Source organism: Pongo pygmaeus, chromosome 16, assembly GCF_028885625.2.
Source record: "Pongo pygmaeus isolate AG05252 chromosome 16, NHGRI_mPonPyg2-v2.0_pri, whole genome shotgun sequence".
In the NCBI taxonomy this organism is placed as follows: Eukaryota; Metazoa; Chordata; class Mammalia; order Primates; family Hominidae; genus Pongo; species Pongo pygmaeus.
This window is the reverse complement of record NC_072389.2, coordinates 94,282,721-94,305,437: the sequence shown is the minus strand read 5'-3', so window position 1 is coordinate 94,305,437 and position 22,717 is coordinate 94,282,721. Positions and strand designations below refer to the sequence as shown.

The window sequence follows — 22,717 nt, the reverse complement described above, 5'->3', positions numbered from 1 at the left end:
CTTAGATTCCCAAGCTGCATTTTGGACCTACAGGATTCGAGATATTAAGGAAATTGATACTTGCCCATCTCCCCAGCATAAGACTTCATTCCCTCCTAACATCACACAGAAATGGATCCTGTCTACTGTTAACCCAGCTCGGAGAGAGGAATAAGAAGAGGACCCAGTGATGGCGTAGAGAAAATATAGAGCCACTTTACTATTAAAAACGTATTTTCCAAAAGCAAGGTAGTTGCTGTCCCAAAAAGCCGAAAGCCTCTAGTCCCTGGGGAACGGGCTGGACGGGGCTTCAGTCTGACACAGCCAGGCGGGGCAGCCCTCGGCGGGCTCGGATTCTCTGGGAGATTTGGTAGAGCTCCATCGTTGCCCTCGCATCTTCCACCGAGCTGTGTCCAAGCAGGCTGTTCTGCAGACACAAGTATAGAGTGGGGACTTGGGATGAGGCTGAATTCAGAGGCCCCGTGACAGGGTCTTCCCTGGTCACACCCCGATTTTCAGAGTCCCCAGGTGGGTCAGTGGGTGAGAGTCTCTTGAGGTCTCTGACACTCTGGACTTAGGAGACTCAGCAGGTGGCTGGAGCTGGCCTGCCTTCAGCCCTGGGGCCAGTGGCACAAAAGCCAGCCTCCTGGGAACCAGGCTGTGCCTTCAAGTCACCTGCAGTCCCGCAAGGGAAGCAGAGGCTGCAGACTTGCTGTCAGACACACGCAGTGGCTCCAGCAGCTCTAACAAGAAGCTTCAGGACACTGAGGAGGGAGTGAGGAACTCCAGCTAGGGACACAGGGAAGGGCTGCTCAGAGAGAACACAAGGATGTCAATAAATGGAAAGGAAAGGCTGCAAGCATTTAGGAGGCAGGGAGAGCATGTGCAGCTAAAATAAGGGACTTGTGAGGGTGGGGGCAGGGGGTGTGTGAAAGATGGTGTGGGGACGGATGGTGGGCCTGGATTTATCACTGAAGGCCTTGGATGCCGAAGTCGGGAGCCTAGACTTTATGGGGTAATGCTATGGGAGTCAGGGGGCCCTCGGTCCATTCAAGGGAGAAGCGATGACCATTTACCAAGTCTTCCGTGCACTAGGCTGAATTTAAACCTCTGAGCTGGATATGATTACTCCCCCATTTTACTGATGATAAAACTGAGGCTCACACACAAGCCAGCCAATTGTGGAGCTGAGATATGGATCTTGCAGAGGCAAGTAAGCAGGGCAAATCCTCACTGCAGTCACCTTTCATCTCCCTTTGCATGCCCCGCTCAGCCCTGGTGTCCTGGCCAGTACCCAGCATGGGAGCCAGTGGGCTGTTGGACCTGGCTGCATTTTCTTGGTGTCCCTCTGTGGAGAGAGGCCTTCTTGTTCTCACAGGGGCTCCTTTTCCAGGCACTCCAGACAGGGTGTTGGGGACACCTGGTTAGGTGGCCCAGCTCAAAAAGGCTTTTTCTCGTTGCCGTTATTACGCTGTATTGTTTTATTTTTTAATGTTTAGTTTTATTCTTTGGCTTGGACACCCTATCGTTAATCAGCAAGCAGGTAGCATGGTGGTGTCGTCCGTGCTGTGCCTCTGCATACCTGCCCCTGTCACCATCCTTGCTTGACAGATGAGGAAACTGAGGCACGGGGAGGTTATGTGTTCTACCGCTCTGCTCTATGGAGAAGGAAGCCAAGAACAGAAGCAGAATGCAGCACCAGCATCCTTTATTACCAAGTGGGGAGGTAAAGAGCCCCGGATTTGGAATCAGACAAACCCCAGGCTGCAATTCCCAGCTCCCCTGCTTATGAGCTCTGTGACCGTGGGCAAGCCACTTTTCCTCTCTGGGCCTCTGTTTCCTCTTCTGTGAAATGGGCCTGATTATACCTGCCTTAGAGGATGGAATGAGAGAATACCAAGTGCCCAGCACCCTCCACAGGGCTTGATAAATGGCAGGGTCTTTCCTTTCCTATGCAGCCCTGTCTACCATGCACACAGCTTGGCAGGGAGCCACAGTCCTGCTATTTCACTCCCTCGAGGGGCAGTAACATCACTGCCCAACTGGGACAGCTCTACCATGTTAGCTCGTTGTGTCCTGTGGGTCAGTTCTGGTCACAGTGATCAGTAGCACCACTGTCCACGTGAGGGGAGCTGGAGGGCTGGTTTCTAGGGGCATCAGTGCAGGCAGGAGCTGCCTGGTGGGGTATGAGCTTCTGGAACAACCAGGCTTAATGAGCCCAGGGACAGAGCCTGGGAGAAGGGCCTAGGTCAGGCTTAAGGCCCCAGACTGAGAGTCACAGAGTGGCAAGGGCTCTAGGAAAAGCCCAGCCTGGCCCTTTATGTGCCTTATGTGCCTTGAGGCTAACAGGCCCAGACTCAGCCCTGTTCCCTGCTCCGGACATGATTCCTACAGTTCCTGCCAGCAGGCTAGGGGTGGGCTCCATGCTCCCCAGCCCCTCCCCGAGCCTCAGGCTTTGGCTCACCCGGCCCCACTCTGTATGCCTTCTTCTGCCCTCCTTACTAAGACCCTCCAGGCTCTGTTCAGATCTGGTCTCCTGCCCTGCCAGCCCCATCCTTCATCCTGCTCCCAGGGCACTGCCCTTCCCTCCATCAGACACTCCTTACCATGTGTGCTGATGATCTGGTTAAGGGCCACCTCCCAACCAACCAAGAGCTCAGGGACAGAGACGGGTCTTGCTCACCCTGCGTCTCTAGGATCTGGCCTAGAGCAGGGAGCAGGTGTTTAATAAAGAGCTGTTGACCTGAAGGGTCCCTGTGTGCAGCCCTGGCTCTTAGTGTCTGGCCCCTCTCCCTCTGCCCTTCCCACAGGGTGAACTCACAAACCCCATATCCATATGCCTTTTCCTGCCTGCTTTGCCCACCAGCCAGAAGTGCTGCGGAATCAGTGCCCAGGAGCAGCAGCAGCTGGTGGCTGATGGGAACTGGTGTACAAATATCCCAGTTCCCTGGCCCCTGCTATGAGACACGTCTGAGATGAGGTGTGTGCTTTACATCATTGCCCAGAGTTCTATGGTGGGAGCAAGCTTCACTTCCCACAGGGTAACTGGCCTGATTTCAACAACAAAAGCAAACCTTTGTTGGGTGTTTTCCCTTCCCTACCCTCATCCTCACTCTACCAGCCAGGGACCAGGCACAGCAGGACCTACCATCAATCCTTCAGGCAGGCTGCCCTGAGGTGTGCCAGGGTGTGAGGGAGGAGGAGGAAAGGGAGGGGACAGGGGAGGAGGAAGGGGAAGAAGGAGAGAAGAGCAAGGAGGTGGGGGAGGGGGAGGGGGAGGAGGAAGGGGAGGAGGGCAAAGGGGGAGGGGGAGGAGGAAGGAGAGGAGGGCAAAGGGGGAGGGGGAGGAGGGCAAGGAGGAGGGGGAGGAGGGGGAGGAAATGGAGATGGGTGAGGAGGAGGGGGAGGAAGGGGAGGAGGGGGAGGTGGGGGGAGGAGGGGGAGGTGGGGGGAGGAGGAGGAGAAGGACGAGGAGGTTCTCACCTGGATGCTCTTGTGCAGGAGGCGCTCACTCAGCACCCGCAGGGAGACACGCCTGCAGTGGTCCAGCTTGGCCTCACGCCACAACAGCATGTCGGTGGACGTGTCATAGATTGTGTAGCCGCTCATGTCCTCTTTCAGTGCCTGGAAGTCGTGCTTCAGGTCATGACCCACCACCAGCTTGCCTTTCAGGAGCTGCAGGATCTGGCCAGGAAGACATGTGCCCACCCCTACATGACACAGCATCTTCTGGGCGGGTCTGGGGCTGGCAAGGGAGCAACCCCTCCTTGACTGGCTGTGTGACCTTGGGCATATTATCATCCCTCCCTGGCTTCAAATATATCATCTTTGAAAAGAAGAGAGATTGGACTAGGTCCCTCCTCACACTTGATAGTTTCATTCTGTGCCAAAAGCCCACCTGGACTCCTTCAGGAGCTGAACTGTGTAGGAGCAATGGTTAGTACATCCTGAGTATTTCCCAGGTGCCAAGCGTGCCTCAACTTACGTTATGTATATTATGCTGTTTAATCTTCCCAACAATTCTATTATAGCAGGCAGAACAATGACCTCCCAAAGATGTCCACACCCTAGTCCCCAGGATCTGTGAATACATTACCTGGCAAAGAGGAATTAAAGTTCCGGGCAGAATTTAGATTGCTAATCAGTCAACCTTCAAACGGGGAGATCGCCTGGCCTACCCATGTGGGCCCAATATAATCACAAGGCTCCTTACATGTGGAGGTCAGAGTGAATCCACGTGAGGAAAACAGGCTGTTGCTGGCTTTGAAGATGGAGGGAGGGGCCGTGAGTCAAGATATTCAGGCAGCCTCTAGAAGCCAGAAAGGGCAAGGAAATGGATTCTTCCCCAGAGCATCCAGAAGGAACCTAGCGCCACTGACACTTTGATTTTAGACCAGTGAGACCCACGCTGAACTTCGAAACTACAGAACTGTAAGAGAATACATCTGTGTTGCTGTGAATCACTAAGTTGATGGCTTCCTTACGGCAGCCACAGAAAACTAACAGTGAGGAGGGAGCGCTGCATTTAACCGAGTTTTACAAAGGAAATATCTGAAATGCAGAGGAGTAACATGCCCAGGCTTACTCTGATGATTTTAAAACAAGTTTGCAAATTCCTTGACACTCTTCTTAAAAAAGATGGAATCAAACTCCCCTCCCATTGCATATGGGCTGGGCTGTATGACTTCTGACTTCTGTCTGGGACCGCAATTCTATAAGAAGTCCGGCCACCAGCCAGGCACGGTGTCTCACGTCTGTAATCCCAGCACTTTGGGAGGCTGAGGCAGGTGGATCACCTGAGGCCAGGAGTTTGAGGCCAGCCTGGCCAACATGGTGAGACCCCGTCTCTACTAAAAATGCAAAAATTACCCATGTGCTGTGGCTAGTCCCAGTCACTCAGGAGGCTGAGGCAGGAGAATTGCTTGAGCCTGGGAGGGAGACTGCAGTGAGCTGAGATCGTGCCACTGCACTCCAGCTTGGGTGACAGAGCGTGACTCCATCTCAATAAATAAATAAATAAATAAATAAAAGTCTGGCCACCCCAAAGCCACCATGCTGGAGAGAGCACGGGGAAGAGCCACCGAGATACTGATGTGGCCAAGGCAGGCCAGCACCAGCCACCAGACAGGTGGGTGAGCAAACCTTCCAATGGTTCTGGCCTCCAGCCTTCAAGGTGCCTTAACTGACAGCCTGTCCTGCTGCAGAGCACCTGCCCAAATTGCAGGTGGCCGAGCGAAATAAGTATTGACATTGTTTGAACTGGTAAGTTTTGGTGTAATTTGCCAAGCACCATTTGATAATTGGGACAGTCACACGGCTAGTTAGTGGCAGAGCCAGGCCTTGAAGCCAGTGGGCCGAATCCAGAGCCCGCCTGCTACTGCCACACTGAGCCAGAAGAGCAGCCCAGGCGCCCAGCTGTGAGTGCCCCAGCCCCACGTTCCTTGCCTCGCCTCCCACACGGACAGCCTGCCCTGCTCTGGTCACACAGGCCAGTCAGCTTGCTTTCACTCAGCTGCCTTTGGAGAGGATGGGAAGGGGACCTGAAAATAGAACAGATGTGAGCTCTATTAGGGAAAGGGGCGGCTCGTGGCTAGTTCAGGCCCACTTTGGACAGCTCTAGGACAGCCTTCGTCTCCTTCTCTGCATGTAGCCCATGAGCTTAGCCTGTACCCCAGGAAAGAGCCTTCTGGTGCCTAACACCTTCCCCGTAGCCTGCTTCTCCTTCTAGATGGCCAGCAGCCTCCTGGAACATCATGTGGTCCCTTTTACATGTTCTCCCCTGGCAACCACAGGAGACTGAGGCTCAGAGAAGAGATGTGACTTGCCCAGGGTCACGATGCGGGAAGCAGAGTCTGTCCATCCACTGTCAACAGGCAGTGTCACCAGCCTGCCCCGCGGTCCACATGGTCTGGTCGGAGGCCTTCTCTGGACAGAGCTCACGCTCGACTTAGAGGACTGGGGAGAGTGTGCTAGAGAATGAAGGGGTGCTGCTCCTGAACCACAGCAGCGCTTCTCAAACTTGAGTGTGCTAGAGGTCACCTGGGAAATGGCGATAAAACTGAGGCTTTAAAAGATGACAACAGGCACACAACCTCAGAGCAGAAGCTGAAGGGAAACTCTGTGCAGAGGAAACCACCCAGCACACAGTGGCGGGCAGAAATGGCACGGGGCGTGGAGAGATGTGGGTGTGTGGGCAGCCATGGGTCACGTGTCTTTTCTTGCTAACATCCTTTGTGCTCCTGAATAATGTGGCCTGTTTTCCCCGTCTAGGGGCTTGGCTCAGGCCCAGTTCACACGAAGCCCTGAAGGAACTCATCCACCATCCCAGAGGCAGCCACAGCTGGGCCCAGACATAGAAGGTACGAGTCATCATGATGTGGATTCCCAGGAAACTCATCACTTCCCGAGCCTGAGAGTCTGGAGAGGGGACTTGGGGGTCTACATGAGGCACTATGGGACTCACCATGAGACAAATAGAATAAGAGGGAGAGGACAAGCCAAGGAAAGAAGAGGAAGAAGGGAAAGAACAGAACCATCTATTTAGCAGAGAGACACCACTCTTTGGGACAAAGATTCTAGGAAGGAAGAGATGCTGGAACTTGCTGTGTGACCTCAGGGATGTCAAAGACCCTCTCTGGGCTTCAGTTTTCCCATTTGTAGGGTGAGGGCCCAGACTGGTGAGGCTTGAGTGGCCCTTTAGCAGCCAGGGCTCCACAGACTGAGGCAGGTCTGAAAAGGGAAGGAGTCGGGCACCCGCTGGAGCCCAAGAGTCGGAGAAAGGCACTGGCAGGCCGGCCTCGGGGCTGTGTGACCTGCTGGCCACAGGAACTGCCCTGAGTCAGTGTCATGAGGCAAGTGTGCCAGACTTTGCCACTTTCAAACACAGGGGGAGGAGTCTCTCAAATTCCTGGAAAGAACTGGGGTGGGGCTGGGGGATGGGACATTTATTGATCTCTTAGCAGCCTGGCACTGTGCCAGGTACTTTCCCTACCTCATCGTGAGGCTCCTCAATGAGATTATTCTTAATTCCACTTTACAGAGGAGGGAGCCCAAGATCAGAGAGATTAAGGGGCTTGCCCAAGTCACACAGCTAGTCAGCTGAAAGCTGCAGTGCCGTGTCTGGATCCACCTGACCCCGTCATTGTTACTGTAGTTGTTATTATTAGCACAAGGACCAAGGGACACGGCACTACCAGGCAAACAATGATAACTGTACAAGGCGGTGACTTTCATACCATCTGACCCGCCAGCAAAGTGGGGCGCAGGGCAGTGTTCACCGAGGTCACAAGCAGCAGAGTGCCAGGCCAGGTGTGGCTGTCTGCCTGCACACACCTTCCACTGTGTTTCCACTCTACTCCAAGTATTTCCCAGATGTGCCTGATCCAAAAATCCAGGAGGGCCAGGCCCTACACAGACCTACTGAATTGAAATATCCAGGGAGGGGTGTCAGCAACTGTTTCAGGGGATTCTTCCCATCTAACAAGTCTGCACATCTCTGCACTGAATCCCGCTGAGCAGTCCAGAGCCTACTGCCTCTACCATGCATTCATTCATCCATTATACATTAGTTCATGTACCCATTCATTCATTCTTGGCTGCCAGGAGAGGAGGCTATGAGTAAGGGGCCCTGAAGAATGTTGTTCTTACAGAGGACCAGGTCCCTTACTATCACCTTCTGGAGTGGCTCCAGCCCCATTCTTTGCTCTTGTCCCCTGCCAAGCTCCCCTGGTGTCCCTGCCCCCCGGCTAGTGCCTGGTTCCCACAAGGCCGCTTACCCTGGGGCAAATCTGGATATTGAAGCCTTCCTCCTTCATCTGGCTGAGCCCCAGAGAGACCTGCCAGGTGGCAGGGCCCCAACAGGACACTCCCACCTGTGCAAGGGCTACCGGGCTGGCTGCAGCTGAAATCTCTCCCTATTCACAAGCTACTATGACTTCCCTTTTGTCTGCATCTGTGTCTGCAATCACGGTGCTTCTCAGGGTGGATGCCCCTTCTTATGCTGGGTTGACATTAAAAGAGCATTCACTCACAAAAGTGATTTACAAGTAACTAAAAATTACTGTTAGATTTTTTAAAAAGGAAGAAGAAAAACATTAACTCACCAGGTGGGACCCCTGAATCTGAGCAGTGATTTGTATCACAGCTTCCTGTATGTCCTTAGGCAAATCACTGCCCCTCTCTGGATGCCAGTCTCCAGTGCATGGATTCCCTCCTGTGCTGACAGTCTGATTTGTGGGGCTGTCTTATAGACCAGGGTTTCTTAGCCTTAGCACTGTTTCCACATGGGGCCAGATACTTCTTTGTTATGTGTGTGTGGCAGGGGAGGGAGCTGCCCTGGGCATTGTGAGATGTTTGAGAGCTCTCTGGTCTCTACCTACTAGATGCTGGCCACTGTGACAACCAGAAATGTCTCCCAACATTGCTAAATATCCCCTCTATATAATGGTCAGACACAGAGATGTCAGAAGATCATAAGCACTTACATTATAAAAGTAATGTCGCCACATTACAATAAATAAAAAGGGATGGAGTGGGGGGGTCCCACTCATATCAGTGGCCTAAAGCACTCCTGGGTGGACCTGGGACTCCCCGGAGCCTCCTGGCCACCATAGGCTACTTTATTGCTGGCTGGGCACACTCACCACTCCTTACTGGGAGGAGACAGAGAGGTGAGGGGCCTTTGACAAATGGCTGAATAGCCAGGTGCAGTGGCTCATGCCTATAATCCCAACACTATGGGAGGCCAAGGCAGGAGGATTGCTTGAGGCCAGGAGTTCAAGACCAGCATGGCCAACATGACGAAACCCCATCTCTACTAAAAATACAAAAATTAGCTGGGCTTGGTGGCACATGCCTGTAATCCCAGCTACTCAGGAGGCTGAGACACGAGAACTGCTTGAGCCTGGGAGGCGGAGGTTGCAGTGAGCCAAGATTGTGCCGCTGCACTCCAGCCTGGGTGACAGAGCAAGACTCTGTCTCAAAAAAGAAAGAAAAAATGCCTGCATGAAACCAAGGGCTGGCCAACCCCAGACTCACCTGAGAGGTGTCACTTGGCCTTGTGGGGTCTCATAAAAGGGCTGTTAGGCTTCTGCCCTTTGGGGGCCCTCAGCACATTTGGGGGCCCGTGAGCCTGATCTGTCTTTGGGATTAAAACATTATGGATGATAAATGGGATCAAACTGCCTCCAGAGCCTCCAACAAATTGACACTCAGTGTCCTCATTCACAGAGACAAATAATGACCATTACTGGGCCACATTTCCACTCATGTGCTATGCAGGACAGCGCCCCTTACATACATTGGACACTTAGCATTTATAGAGTGCATTCACACACACTGAGCATGGGATCTGAACACCACAGCTCCAGCTCTGGAGCCAGAATCTGAGTCTCTGCTCTACTCTTTCCTTGGACAGCTTACGCAGTGTCATACCTCAGTTTCCTCACCTGTAAAATGGGAGTGATGGTACTAGTTCAGGGTTGTGGTGGGGAGTATGAAACGTGCTCAGAATAGTGCCTGGGCCACAGGGCTGGATACACCCGTACTATTTAATCATCTCTGTGTTACAGAGGATCCTACTCAGGGGAGCACAGAGAGGTTGAGCAACAAGCTAGAGGACACAGAGCAATCCAGAGGCAAAGTTGGGAATGGATCCACATGCAGCCCAATCTAAAGACAGTGTGCTTGCTCCCCGCCCGTCAGGGCTGTGCATCACCGCATCTCAACAGCAAAGGTCAACACAGGGCAGAGACAATTTTACTCCATGCAACTGCCAGAACTCTTTTGTATTTAGGAAAATCAGTTCAACTTCAATCCCCCAAACATTCTCAAGTCACCTGTGTGCAAAACACAGGTTCCAGTCTGGGGGCAGATGAAGTGTATAGTAAGAGCTGTGGAAATAGGCAGATGGTGTGGGTGAATGGACAAGCTATGATGTGCATCAGCAACAGCAAGGAGGGCCAGAGACCAGGGACCAGTGGGGCAGGGATGGTGGGCAGGAGTGGGTAAGTGCATCATAAAGGTCTCTTCTGGCCTGGGGCTGCCAGAATGATGGTATTTCTGGGGAGAGGGATGGGGGATAGGAGAGACTAGGAGTTGGCTGAAATGCATGGCAGGCAATGGCTGAGCTATGAGAGAAAGCAAGAAAGGCAGGTAGATAGGGGTTTGGAGAGCCTGACTGCTGGGTGCTGAGCTGGGGGAACCTTAGGCAATAGGGAGCCATGGGAGATATTTTAATAGGGGAGGCGATGATGATCTAAGCCAGGTTTAGGGAAGTTCTCTGGCAGCAGAGTGGGAGAGAGCAGCATGCACACCAGGTACAGCCAGCAGAAAACGACGGTCAACATCTAAGACCGCAGTTCCCAAGAGAAGTTGGAGAGGGGACTGGGTTTCTGCCCTTCTCTCTTCATGGGTGCAATTAGCAAACATCAGCTGTGAACCAGGCACCGTGCTTAGGGCCACAGTCCATGTCACTACATCTGACCCGCATGAGACCAGGGAGGAGGCACTAGGAGTTCTCTTTTATGATTAGGAAATGGAGCCTCAGAAAGGTTCAATAACTTGCTGACAATTGTACAAACCTATAGGTGATGGAGCAGGAACTGAGAAACCCGGATGTGGTTCCAAAGACCCGCCTGGTCTTCGAACCCCTGCCTCGTCGTTCAGTGGCTATCAAGTGCCCAGTCTGAGCAGGGTTCCGTGTCACACGCTTAAAGCGTGGACTTGGCATAGCCTCTAACTGAGAAACAAAAGCATTCCTGCACCAAATCTGGATGAAGACTGAGGCGTCCAGGCCCCTAGGCCAAAGCTCAAGGGTGCCCAGGGAATTGCGGTTTTCCAGGTCTGGATGTACAGGGACTGGGAGAGGCACTGCTCTACTGCCTCCTTTTCCCCTGCTCTGGGCTTCTCTGCCCCTTTCTGTCTGTCTGATGGGGAGGGAAATTGGGGACAAGGAGGAAGGAGAGGGACATACTGCCCACCCTGAGTGCTCAGTGGGAATCTGAGGGTGGGGAGCTCCTTGTGGTGTCCCTGGGCCTCCCATCAGCACCTGAACAGGCTCCTACCTCTTCTTCATGTTGCCCTCCCCTTTTTGGTGACTCTCCAAACGTTTTCTTCCTAACATTTTCTTCACTCCAATTCTCTGTCTGCCAAAGATGATGCAGGCCCTTGTAACTGCTCCCTAGGGCCTCTGACTCTTTTTTTTTTTTTCTTTTTTTTTTTTTTCGGAGACCAAGTCTCACTTTGTCACCCAGGCTAGAGGGCAGTGGCACGATCCTGGCTCACTGCAACCTCCGCCTCCCGGGTTCAAGCAATTCTCCTGCCTCAGCCTCCCAAGTAGCTAGATTACAGACACATGCCACCATGACCAGCTAATTTTGTATATTTAGTAGAGACGGGGTTTCACCATGTTAGCCAGGCTGATCTCGAACTCCCGACCTCTGGTGATCTGCCCACCTCGGCCTCCCAAAGTGCTGGGATTACAGGTGTGAGCCACCGTGCCCAGCCTTTGACTCTTACCATCATCTCTTTTCTCACTTCCATCTATCCTGCATGGTGTTCCCATTCTAGTTTTCTTGAAACTGGTTTTTAGCCTCCCATGCATTGTTCAAGAATCTTCAGTGGCTCCCTGTGGCCCACTTAATTCCCTACATAGACTCTCCTCCACCCCTTTCAAATACCACCAGCTTCACGGAGTCTTTCCAGAACCATGATGATGGACTGTGACCATCCCCAGGGTTCCCACACTATACTGTTGATACAGGTAGAGCATCCCAAATACGAATGCTCCAGAATCCTAAACTTTCTGATGCCAACATGACGCTCAAAGGAAATGCTCATTGGAACATTTCAAATTTCAGATTTTCCAATTTGGGATGCTCAACCAGTAAGTATAATGCAAATATTCCAAAATCCAAAAAAATCCCAAATCCAAAATCCAAAACCCTTCTGGTCCCCAGCATTTCAGATAAGGGCCACTCAATCTGCACTTCTAGAACAGTGTTGTCCAATAGAAATATAATGCAAGCCATAGATGTAATTTTTTTTTTTTTTTGAGACAGAGTCTTGCTCTGTCGCCCAGGCTGGAGTGGCAGTGGCACGATCTTGGCTCACTGCAACTTCCGCCTCCTGGGTTTAAGCGATTCTCCTGCCTCAGCCTCCCGAGTAGCTTGGATTACAGGCACCCACCACCACGCCCGGCCAATTTTTGCATTTTCAGTAGAGATGGGGTTTCACCATGTTGGCCAGGCTGGTCTTGAACTCCTGACCCCAAGTGATCTGCCCACCTCGGCCTCCCAAAGTGCTGAGATTACAGGTGTGAACCACTGCACCCAGCCCACAAATGTAATTTTAAATCACTCAACAGCCATATTTCAAAAGGTAAAAAGTAAACAGGTGAAATTAATTTTAATGTTTTATTTAACCTAACATATCCAAAATACTATCATTTCAATAGGTAATCAATATAAAAGTTATTGAGACATTTTATGGCTTTTTAATATTTTAATTATTATTATTTTTTAATAGAGACAGGGTCTCTGTTACCCAGGCTACAGTGCAGTGGCATGATCATAGCTCAGTACAACCTCAAACTCCTGGGCTCAAGCAATCCTTCACCTCAGCCTCCTCGAGGAGCTGGGACTACAGGTATGCACCACCATGCCTGGCTAATTTTTATTTTATTTATTTATTATTTTTTTTGTAGAGGAGGTCTCACCATCTTGCCCAGGCTGGTCTCAAACTCCTGGGCTCAAGCCATCCTTCTGCACTGGCCTCCCAAAGTGTTGGGATTACAGCCATGAACCACTGCATTTGGCCTGTCTCTTTTTTAAATACAAGGCTTCAGCCAGATGCAGTGGCTCATGGCTTTAATCCCAGCACTTTGGGAGGCTGAGGTGGGTGGATCACTTGAGGTAAGGAGTTCGAGACCAGCCTGGCAACATGGTGAAACCCCGTCTCTACTGAAAATACAAAAATTAGCCAGGCGTGGTGGTGCACAGCTACTTGGGAGGCTACTTGGGAGGTCAAGGCGGGAGAATCCCTTGAACCTGGGAGATGGAGGTTGTAGTGAGCCGAGATCGCGCCACCACACTCCAGCCTGGGGGATAGAGCGAGACTTCATCTCAAAACAACAACAACAAATCCAGTGTGGACTTTACACTTCCAGCACATCTCAGTTCAAACCACCTAACTCCAGGTCTGAATTCAGCCAACTAGCAGCATATGGCTGCTGGGGACCCCACTGGACAGCACAGTTCTAGAGACGGTAAGCCTGAGTTTGGATTCCTGAGCAGTTGTCTGATATTCCATCTATCTTAACAGCGCAAGTTACTGAGTTTATGGGTTGAAGTGTGTCCCGCTCTCTCAAATTCATATGTTAAAGTTCTAACCCCCAATACCTCAGAACGTGATTTATTTAGAAATAAGGTCGTTGCAGATAGAATTAGTTAAGGTAGGATGACATCACACTGGAGTAGTAGGGTGGGCTCATAATCCAATATGATTGGTGTCCTTTGAAAAAGAGGAAGTTGGCTGGGCACAGTGATTCACACCTGTAATCCCAGCAATTTGGGAGGCCAAGGAGGGCAGATCACCTGAGGTCGGGAGTTCAAGTCCAGCCTGGGCAACAGGGCAAAATCCCGTCTCTACTAAAAATAAAAAATTAGCCAGGCGTGGTGGCAGATGCCTATACTACAACTTGGGAGGCTGAGGCAGGAAAATCGCTTGAACCCAAGAGGTGGAGATTGCAGTGAGCCGAGATCATGCCACTGCAGTCCAGCCTAGACAACAGAGTGACTCTGTCTTCAAAAAAAAAAAGGGGAAGCTAACCAGGTGCAGTGGCTCATGCCTGTCATCCCAGCACTTTGGGAGGCCAAGGCAGGCGGACCGCTGGCCAACATGGTAAAACCCCATCTCTACTAAAAATACAAAAATTAGCTGGGTGTGGTGGCTCCTGCCTGTAGTCCCAGCTACTCAGGAGGCTGAGGCAGGAGAATCACTTGAGCCTGGGAGGCAGAGGTTGCAGTGAGCCGAGATCCTGCCACTGCACTCCGGCCTCGGTGACAGAGCAAGACTCCGTCTCAAAAATAAAAAATAAAAAAAGGAAGTTTGGACACACACAGAGAGAATGCCATGTGAACATGAAGGCAGAGATCTGGGTGAGGCATCTATAAGCCAAGGTACCCCAAAGCTTTGACAACAACCCCTAGAATCTGGGAGAGGGGCAGGGAACGGATTCCTACTCACAACCCTCAAAAGGAACTAACCTGGACGACACCTAGATCTCAGACTGCAGCCTCCAGAACCCAGAGACAGGACATTCCTGTTGTTTAAGCCACCAGTGTGTGGTGCTTTGTTATGGCAGCCCTAACAAACTAATAATCAAGTGAGCCCCAGTTTCCTCATCTGTAATATGGGGATAATAAGGTAAACCACCATGGCCAGACGCGGTGGCTCATGCCTGGGACTTTGGGGGGCCAAGGCGGGTGGATCACCTGAGGTCAGGAGTTTGAGCGAGACTAGCCTAGCCAACATGGTGAAGCCCCATCTCTACCAAAAATACAAAAAAAATTAGTCGGGCATGGTGGCGGGTGCCTGTAGTCCCAGCTACTTGGGAGGCTGAGGCCAGAGAACCACTTGAATCCTGGAGGCAGAGGTTGCAGAGAGCCAAGATCACGTCACTGCACTCCAGCCTGGGTGACAGAGTGAGACTCCAGTTAAAAAAAAATAATAATAAAACAGACAAACAAAAAAACAATCATAATAGTTAACTTTTTTTTTTTTTCCTGGCTCTGTTGCCCAGGCTGGAGTGCAGTGGTGCCATCTTGGCTCACTGCAGCCTTGACCTTCTGAGCGCAAGCGATCCCAGCTGCTGGAGTAGCTGTGACCATGGGCATGTGCCACCATGCCCAGCTAATTTCTGTACTTTTTTTTGTAGAGATGGGGTTTCTCCATGTTGCCCAGGATGGTCTTGAACTCCTGAGCTCAAGCCACCCGTCTGCCTCCGCCTCCTACCGTGCTGGGATTATAGATGTGAGCCACTGCACCCAGCCAATAGCTAACATTTTTTTGAGTACCTATTTAGGCACTCTATCTAGACCCTTTCTCAATCCTTGCAATAACCCAACAAAGTTGCTACTACTACTATCCTTCTTTTCTTTTACTGGGTACAAAGAGGTTGAGTAACTTGTCCAAGGTACCTTAGCTGTTAAGTAATGGGAACTGAGATTGAAACTGACCCTCTTAACTCTGCATTAACAGTTCCTGAGAACCTGCCTGGCAGGGCTGTTTGTGAGGAGTGAATGAGCTCAGGAATGGCCAGTGCTTAGGGGAGCGGCCAGTGCATAGTGAGTGCTCAGTCAATAGTAGCTATTGTTGTCATTCCATCCCCAGCACCTGGAGCCTGGCACGGATTGGGTGTGTGCTGCTGAGAGGGACCTGTGTTCTTCTTGGACTTCCTCAAACCTTACCACGGTGTCTAGAAACTGACGAGCTCGCCTGCCCTTCTGAGATTTCCCAGGGGTGGCTAACTCTGTCGACACCTTTAAGTTTTGCTTTCCACTTAGTAATTCAGAGAAACAGAAAGTGAGACGTGGAGATGACCTCACAATCAGCTAAGAGCAAGAGTGTAGGAAATCCCTGGACCACGAACTCAGGATTCAAACTGAGCAGACAGCCTACTCTGGGTCAGAATGCTAGCCTGAGAGCAAGGTCCTCAGCCCAAGAGGCTCAGCCTGTTCTCCTGGACTGGGAGGGCCAAAACCTCGTGCCGGGGCCTCAGCCAAGAATCCTCTCATTTCCCCACAGGTCTCACCAGTGGCAGCCTGGGGTAGAGGGAAGAATGGGGAATGTAGACCCCAAGTCACTGTGTGTGGGAACTCAGTTTCCCCATTTTAAGACTGGCAAGTTGGACCAGATCCAGATAGATGCCCCAAAGGCGGCTTCCAGATGTGAGTCTATGGTTCTCTGAAGACAGGAAGCCTTCTCCAGGATGTGATGGAGACATCACTGGCTTTCTCCCAACAGCAGTGTGGGAAATCTTACAAGTGGGGTCACGGGTCACAGACGGGCACCAGGGGAAAGGGGCAAGGGAAGTGGGAGAGGGGTTATTTCCAAAGCCCCTGCTGGCCTGGCCTTCACTCACCTCTAGCCTGGCCACCGCAAATGGTGTGGCCCCCACCATGTGCTGAGGGGTGACCCCGCTGACCCGGGTTCTGTAATCGGTGATCTCTCCCTCAGGCCGGATGAACTTGTCGTACAGCACAGCACCATGGACGTTCACGAGGCTGCAACGAGCCAGGCCACTCTCCCGGTGGGGCCCCAGCCCCACCATCTCGCAGTCCATGGCCACCACCTCACAGCTCCCAGCCATGTTCCTTGGGGACCCTCAGAGATGCTGGAGAGAGGGGTATGGGGCGCGGTCTCACGCTTGGGCAAACCAAGCCTCCAGGTATCCTCAGCCAACCCCAGCTGGCCTCACCCTCTGCCCTGCCCTTTGTTTCCAACACCACCTGGCCACAGTGGAAGCTGGCCTCTTGCCTCCCCCCTCCCCTGCCTTACCCTGCCCGTGGGTCCCAGGGCCTCTGGCCTGCCCCACAGCCTGGGGACCGGGAAGGCCCCTCCCGCTGCCTCCCCAGCTGCTGCTCCAGCTCCCGCTCTCACCTGCCTGCCTCTGCGCCCTCAGCTCACGTCTGCCTCTCTGCTGCCACTGCTCAGCTACTGCAGCTGCTCTCAGCAGTGACTCCTCTCTAACTCCAAGTCGGCATCCCGACCCTGTTTCAGTTTCTGGTTTGTTATCAAGTGAAGTCAGGGGCGGAAGGCCGGGCACGTGGGCTGGGCTGCTCCATCTCCTGGGCTACCGGCAGGTGGGGAGCTCAGCTCCGGGCCGAGTCAGGGCTGACGGAGCTGGCAGGCTCCATGTCAGGGTGCCCCTCCTTTGCCCCGGCCCTCCCCCTCCTCAGATGACGCATTTGACGTTCGTGGAGTGGATTGCAACATCTTTGTTTCCTTTCTCACCCTCCGCCCAGAGAATAAACATCCCCAGGACTGGAGCTCAGGGAATGTCCCACAACTAACTTCTGGGGCCTGCTACCAGTCTGATACTCAGTGGTCTCTTATGGGGGCAGGGAAGCTGGCTCTTGGGACATACAGGCTTTTATTGGAATGGGCAGGAGAAAGTTGTTGTGGGAGTGGCTAGCCCCCCCCCACTTCCAACCCAGGGAAGGCAAGGAGCAGCGAGGGAGCTCTTACAGGCCTCCGTGGGTTCCAGATGCCTCAATGAGCTCTGCCTCCAGTGGGGCTGACGCTGTGAGGGTGAAGGAGAAGCAGGCCTTCGGGGAGGCCCCACCAGCCTGGCCACACTTCCTTGGGTCCACACTCTCCCAGGCTAGGACTTTGAGCTCTTAGAACAGTGCCTGCCAGATAGGGAGGGCTCGGTATTGACAAATACAATGACAAATGAGTTACAACTGGGGCAAAAAGAAAATCAACTTTCAATGAGGAAAGTGCTTGTCTTTCACTGTGGTGAGATCCAACAATAAGCTGAGCATTCCCCACGCTTGCCTCCTACCCTAGATCTGTGCAGAATCCACACTGATCCCTCCAATCTGACTGCCTCCCAGTGTCATGAAGATTTGTGGTTTGAAAAGTAACTTCCCCAGGTCTGTGGTATTTTCACCAAGTGGGATTTGGATGCCCAACTTTAACAGACCTCAAAAATAAAACCAAAGACTGAAATACGTCTTCATGAGAAAGCACTACTCCTGCTTACTGTTCACTGGATGCAAATTTGAGGTGTGAGAGTTTTTGGTTCCCATCCTGAATAAGCAACTTTTGCTTTAATTCAGACTGTGTGGGGACTTTTTGCTTTTCAAATGCATAAAGGTTACCCTGATTTAGGAGGAAATGAAGTAACATTCCTGTTACTTTATGGAAACACGCACTTAAAAAGTAACCCCCTAAAGATCCAATCATAGGTTTGATTCTACAATCCCCATAGGACCCGCAAGTGCCCCGTGGTGCTCCTCAGACAGGAACATCTTTGCTGCAACCCCTCACCTTCACCTCCGCTCACCTCCTCAGGTCTTAGTCAGAGCACATCTCACTCCTCCAATATTTTCCCCATGGTTCTGTGCCTGCTCTGTCTGACCTGAGCTGCCTCTAATTCTTACCATTTCCCCTTTCCTGTGGAAGCCCTACCCTAGTCCTCACCTGCCTGGCCTGTGTGGCTGCAGAAGTCGCTCCCGGGTCCCCTACCTCCATCTTCATGCCCTGCTCAAAAGGGTCCTTTCAGTCCTACCATGTTACATTTCCCAAAACTAGTCTCTTGTACTGTTCATCACCGAGGCACTTCTCTGCTCAAGAAATTTAGTGATTTCCTGTTGTCCAAAAAAAAAAAAAAAAAAATCAAACCTCAACTCCAGGCAGTTTCCAGACCCTCTTCCATCAGCCCACCAGCCTTTCCAACCTCATCTTGCATCACTATCCAATTTAAGGCCTTTCTTTTAGGTTTAAACCGACATCCAGGGCTTTGGTTTATGCACATGTTGACTTTTGCCAAACCATCAGCAGGCTGTTCTGAAACCCCCTGCATCTCCCAAGGACTAGGTCTGATGGCCAGAGGGACCAGTAAGATCAGGTCTCTGCTTCAGGTGGAAGAGACAGGCAGTGCTACAAAGGTAAGCCCCTCTCCCATGCCCTTACCATTCCTGCCTCCCCCACTTCCAACCACACTGGCTCTGTCTTCCTCCAACATTCTGGTCGTGCTCCTGTCTCAAGGCCCAGGCATTTGCTGTCCCCTTACTCTTGAAAGGTCTTCCAGTGTGGCCTGGGGGGTGACATTGCTCCCATTCCATGACGTCTTTCCATGAAGCTGTCCCCGACCTCTCTATTTAAAACCGCACTTCCTGCCAGCGCGATGGCTAGTGTCTATAATACCAGTTACTCTAGGCTGAGGCGGATTTGCTTGAGGCCAGGAATACGAGACCAGCCTGAGCAACACAGGGAGATCTCATCTCTAAAATTAAAAAATAATCCATTGTGGTGAATCACACCTGTAGTCCTAGCTTCTCCAGAGACTAAGCTGGGAGGATCAATTGCACCCAGGAGTTTGAGGCTATGACAGTGCCAATACACTCCAGCCTGGACAGCATAGGGAGACTTTGTCTTTAAAAACTAAAAGTTTACTTCCTATCCCCTTCTCTGGCCTTTTCCCATAGGAATCAGCACCCTCTGAAATACTGTATTTTACTTGTTCATTTACTGTTCCCCCTACCATCTGTTTAGTTCAAAGCTGGGGCCCCAGCACCTAGAACCCTGCCTGGGTCCAGCTGAACTGTTTTTCAAGTGTATTGTGTGCTCTGATGTTGGACGCCAGGCACCGGTGGCTCAGCACCCAGAGAGAAGCCCGATCCCAGCCAGAGTTTCCCGGTGCCAGTGCTCTACCTTTAAGTGGCGTCACCCATCGGCAGGCTACGCCCACAAATCTTGTTGGATCAGGTGACAGGTGAGTCACTCAGGGCAAACTTGTCAGCCTTTCAAGACACACATCCAGCTACAGCTGACCGCCTGTAATGACCACAACAGGTACAAGTCGGCCACTCTGTGGCCCTCTCTGGATCCACAGCACTGGCCTCAGGCTGAGACAACTCATACTGGAGGGCGAGAGGCACCTCTCCCCGCAAGGGACACACTCTCCCAGCCCAGCCATCGCCAGTCCTGCTGGGCATGTACCCCTAAAATGTGTATGTGTATTCCTAAATTGTGGTTGGCCCTTGAACAACATGGGCTTGAACTGCACGGGTCCACTTACATGCAGATTTTTTTTCAATAAATATATTGGAAATTTTGGGAGATTTTTCAACAATTTGAAAAAACTCAGATGAATTGCATAGCCTAGAAATATCGAAGAAATTAAGAAGCTAGTTATGTCATGAATATATAAAACACATGTAAATACTAGTCTATTTTATCACTTACTACCATAAAATACGCACGTCTATTATTAAAAGATAAAACTTAACAAAACTTACCTACTTACAGACCACACATGGCACCATTCTCAGTCAAGAGAAATGTAAACAAAGTAAAGATGCAGTCTGAAACCGTAACTGCATAAAATTAACTATAGTACATAGTGTGCTGTTAATGTAGCCACTTCCTGTTGTTACTGTAGTGAGCTCAAGTGTTGCAAGTATCTGCTTAAAACGTGTGTGACACTAATCATCCCCGCTTCAGCAGTTCATATCCAGTACATCTGGTATCCCAGTGAGATGGAAAAAGTGATTTCTTGCAGTTTTTATGGTATTCTTCGTCATGCTTCGTGCAATACTGTAAACCTTGAATCCCACCATGGGACCCATATGAAGTGCCACTACTGATGCTGGAAGTGCTCCCAGGAAGCAGAAAACAAGTCGTGACATTACAAGAAAAAGCTGCATTGCTTGATATGTACCATAGATTGAAGTCTACAGCTGTGGTTGCTGCCATTTCAGACAGACGGTTCATCTCATAAGTAAATAAAGTAAAAAACTTACAATATCGATAAATACAGTAAATATATTTATCTTATCATTTCTCTCACTTGATTATAAGAATACAGTATATAATACATATAACATATAAAATATGTGTTATTTGGCTACCTGTTATCAGTAAGGCTTCCAATCTAAAGTAGGCTATTAGTTGAATTTTTGGGGAATCAAGTTATATGCACATTTTTGACAGTATGGGGAGTCAACACCCAATCCCTATGTTGTTCAAGGGTCAACTGTATATACTAAAGGTTGAACCATAAGAAACAGTGGGGCTGGGCACGGTGGCTCACGCCTGTAATCCCAGCACTTTGGGAGGCCGAGGTGGGCAGATCCCATGAGCTCAAGGGTTCAAGACCAGCCTGGGCAACATAGAAGACCTCGTGTCTACTAAAAATATAAAAAATCAGCCAGGTGTGGTGACATGCACCTGTAGTCCCAGCTATTATACTTGGGAGGCTTAGGCTGGAGGATCACTTGAGCCTGGGAGGTTGAGGTTGCAGTGAGCCAAGACTGTACCACTGTACTCCAGCTTGGGTGACAAGTGAAACCCTGTCTCAAAAACAAAAAACAAAAAGCAAAAAACTAGAATATTAGCAATTTCATGTGGTTTAATACATGTAAAACTATGCTAATAGATACATATTATAAAACACGTTAAGAAAATTAGTTAAAAAGGAACTGTACACCAAAAAGCATGTAAGAAGATGCTCAATATTACTGATTAGGGAAATGCAAATCCAAACCACATCATCTCATACCCATTAGGATGGCTGCTATGGAAAAACAGAAAAAAATGTTGGCAAGGACGTGGAGAAACTGAAACCCTTGTTCACTGTTGGTGGGAATGTAAAATGGTACAGCTACTACAGAAAACAGTACATCAGTTCCTCAAAAAACACTAACTATAGGCCAGGCGCGGTGGCTCATGCCTGTAATCCCAGCACTTCGGAAGGCTGAGGCGGGTGGATCACCTGAGGTCAGGAGTTCGAGACCAGCCTGGCCAACGTGGCGAAACCCTGTCCCTAGTAAAAGTACAAAGATTAGCTGGGCATGGTGGCATGCGCCTGTAATCCCATCTACTTGGAAGGCTGAGACAGGAGAATAGCTTGAACCCGGGAGGCAGATGTTCCAGTGAGCCAAGATCGCGCCATTGCACTCCAGCCTGGATGACAAGAGTGAGACTCTGTCTCAAAAAAAACAAAAAAAAAAATTACCATATAATCCAGCAATTCCCCTGCTGAGTATATATTCAAATGAATTGAAAGGAGGGTCTTGGAGAGGTATTTGTACACTTGGGAGCACTTCCAGCATGCTCATAGCTGCATTATTCACAACAGCCAAGGGGGGAAGTAACCTAAGTATTGTTGACTGACAGATGAATGGATAAACAAAGCATGGTATACACACACAAAGGATCATTCAGCCTTAAAAAGAAAATTCTGGCCAGGTGCAGTGGCTCACTCCTGTAATCCCAGCATGCTGGGAGGCCAAAGCAGGAGGATCACTTGAGGCCAGGAATTCAAGACCAGCCCGGGCAACATAATGAGACCCTGTCCCTAAAAAAAAAAAAATAAAAAATAGTTGCCAGGCATGGGGGCACATGCCTGTGGTCCCAGCTACTTAGGAGGCCGAGACAAGAGGATAACTTGAGCCCAGGAGTTTGAGTCCAGCCTGGGCAACAGTCTCTTAAAAAATAAAATTCTGACACATGCCACAACATGGATGAAGACATTGTGCTAAGTGAAATAAGCTAGTCATAAAGTGACAAATACTGTTATGATTCCACTTGTATGAGCTATCTAGTCAAATTCATAGAAGTAGAAAGTAGAATGGTAGTTGCCAGGGGTTGAAAAAAGGGGGAAATTGCTGGGCGCGGTGGCTCACACCTGTAATCCCAGCACTCTGGGAGGCTGAGGCAGGGGGATCACCTGAGGTCGGGAGTTCGAGACCAGCCTGACCAACATGGAGAAACCCTGTCTCTACTAAAAATACAAAATTAGCCGGCCGTGGTGGCGCATGCCTGTAATCCCAGCTACTCGAGAGGCTGAGGCAGGAGAATTGCTTGAACCCGGGAAGTGGAGGTTGCGGTAAGCCAAGGTCACGCCATTGCACTCCAGCCTGGGCAACAAGAGTGAAACTGTCTCAAGAAAAAAAAGAAAGAAAAGAAAAAAGGGGGAAATGGAAAGTTTCAGTTTTGCAAGATGAAA

At 50.7% G+C, this 22,717-nt stretch overlaps 1 protein-coding gene across 4 annotated transcripts; it reads right to left on the bottom strand.

Annotated features, from left to right (window-relative positions):
- Nucleotides 1-170: 170 nt before the first annotated feature.
- On the bottom strand, nt 171-19,537 carry ISG20 (interferon stimulated exonuclease gene 20). Of its 4 annotated transcripts, none has more exons than XM_054451183.1 (5): nt 19,420-19,537; nt 16,639-17,390; nt 16,121-16,372; nt 3,463-3,663; nt 171-406 (listed from the first exon to the last, which is right to left on the bottom strand). In XM_054451183.1, exons 3-5 carry the CDS (start codon nt 16,346-16,348, stop codon nt 290-292), a joined length of 546 nt encoding a protein of 181 aa, XP_054307158.1. In that variant the 5' UTR covers nt 16,349-16,372; nt 16,639-17,390; nt 19,420-19,537; the 3' UTR covers nt 171-289. The 4 variants fall into 4 exon arrangements, with proteins under 4 accessions (XP_054307158.1, XP_054307157.1, XP_054307160.1 ...); XM_054451182.1 differs by lacking the exon at nt 19,420-19,537 and adding an exon at nt 18,187-18,348; XM_054451185.2 differs by lacking the exon at nt 19,420-19,537 and having other exon boundaries at nt 17,227-17,342.
- Nucleotides 19,538-22,717: the final 3,180 nt, after the last annotated feature.

Bases quoted from the DNA above. Each gene is read 5' to 3' on its own strand.
- ISG20 (XM_054451183.1), bottom strand. From the start codon at position 16,348: ATGGCTGGGAGCTGTGAGGTGGTGGCCATGGACTGCGAGATGGTGGGG. The intron at 3,664-16,120 runs GTGAGTGAAGGC...CTTCCTGGCCAG, and splicing joins TTGCGGTGGCCAGGCTAGAG to ATCCTGCAGCTCCTGAAAGG. The intron at 407-3,462 runs GTGAGAACCTCC...TTGTGTCTGCAG, and splicing joins TCCTGCACAAGAGCATCCAG to AACAGCCTGCTTGGACACAG.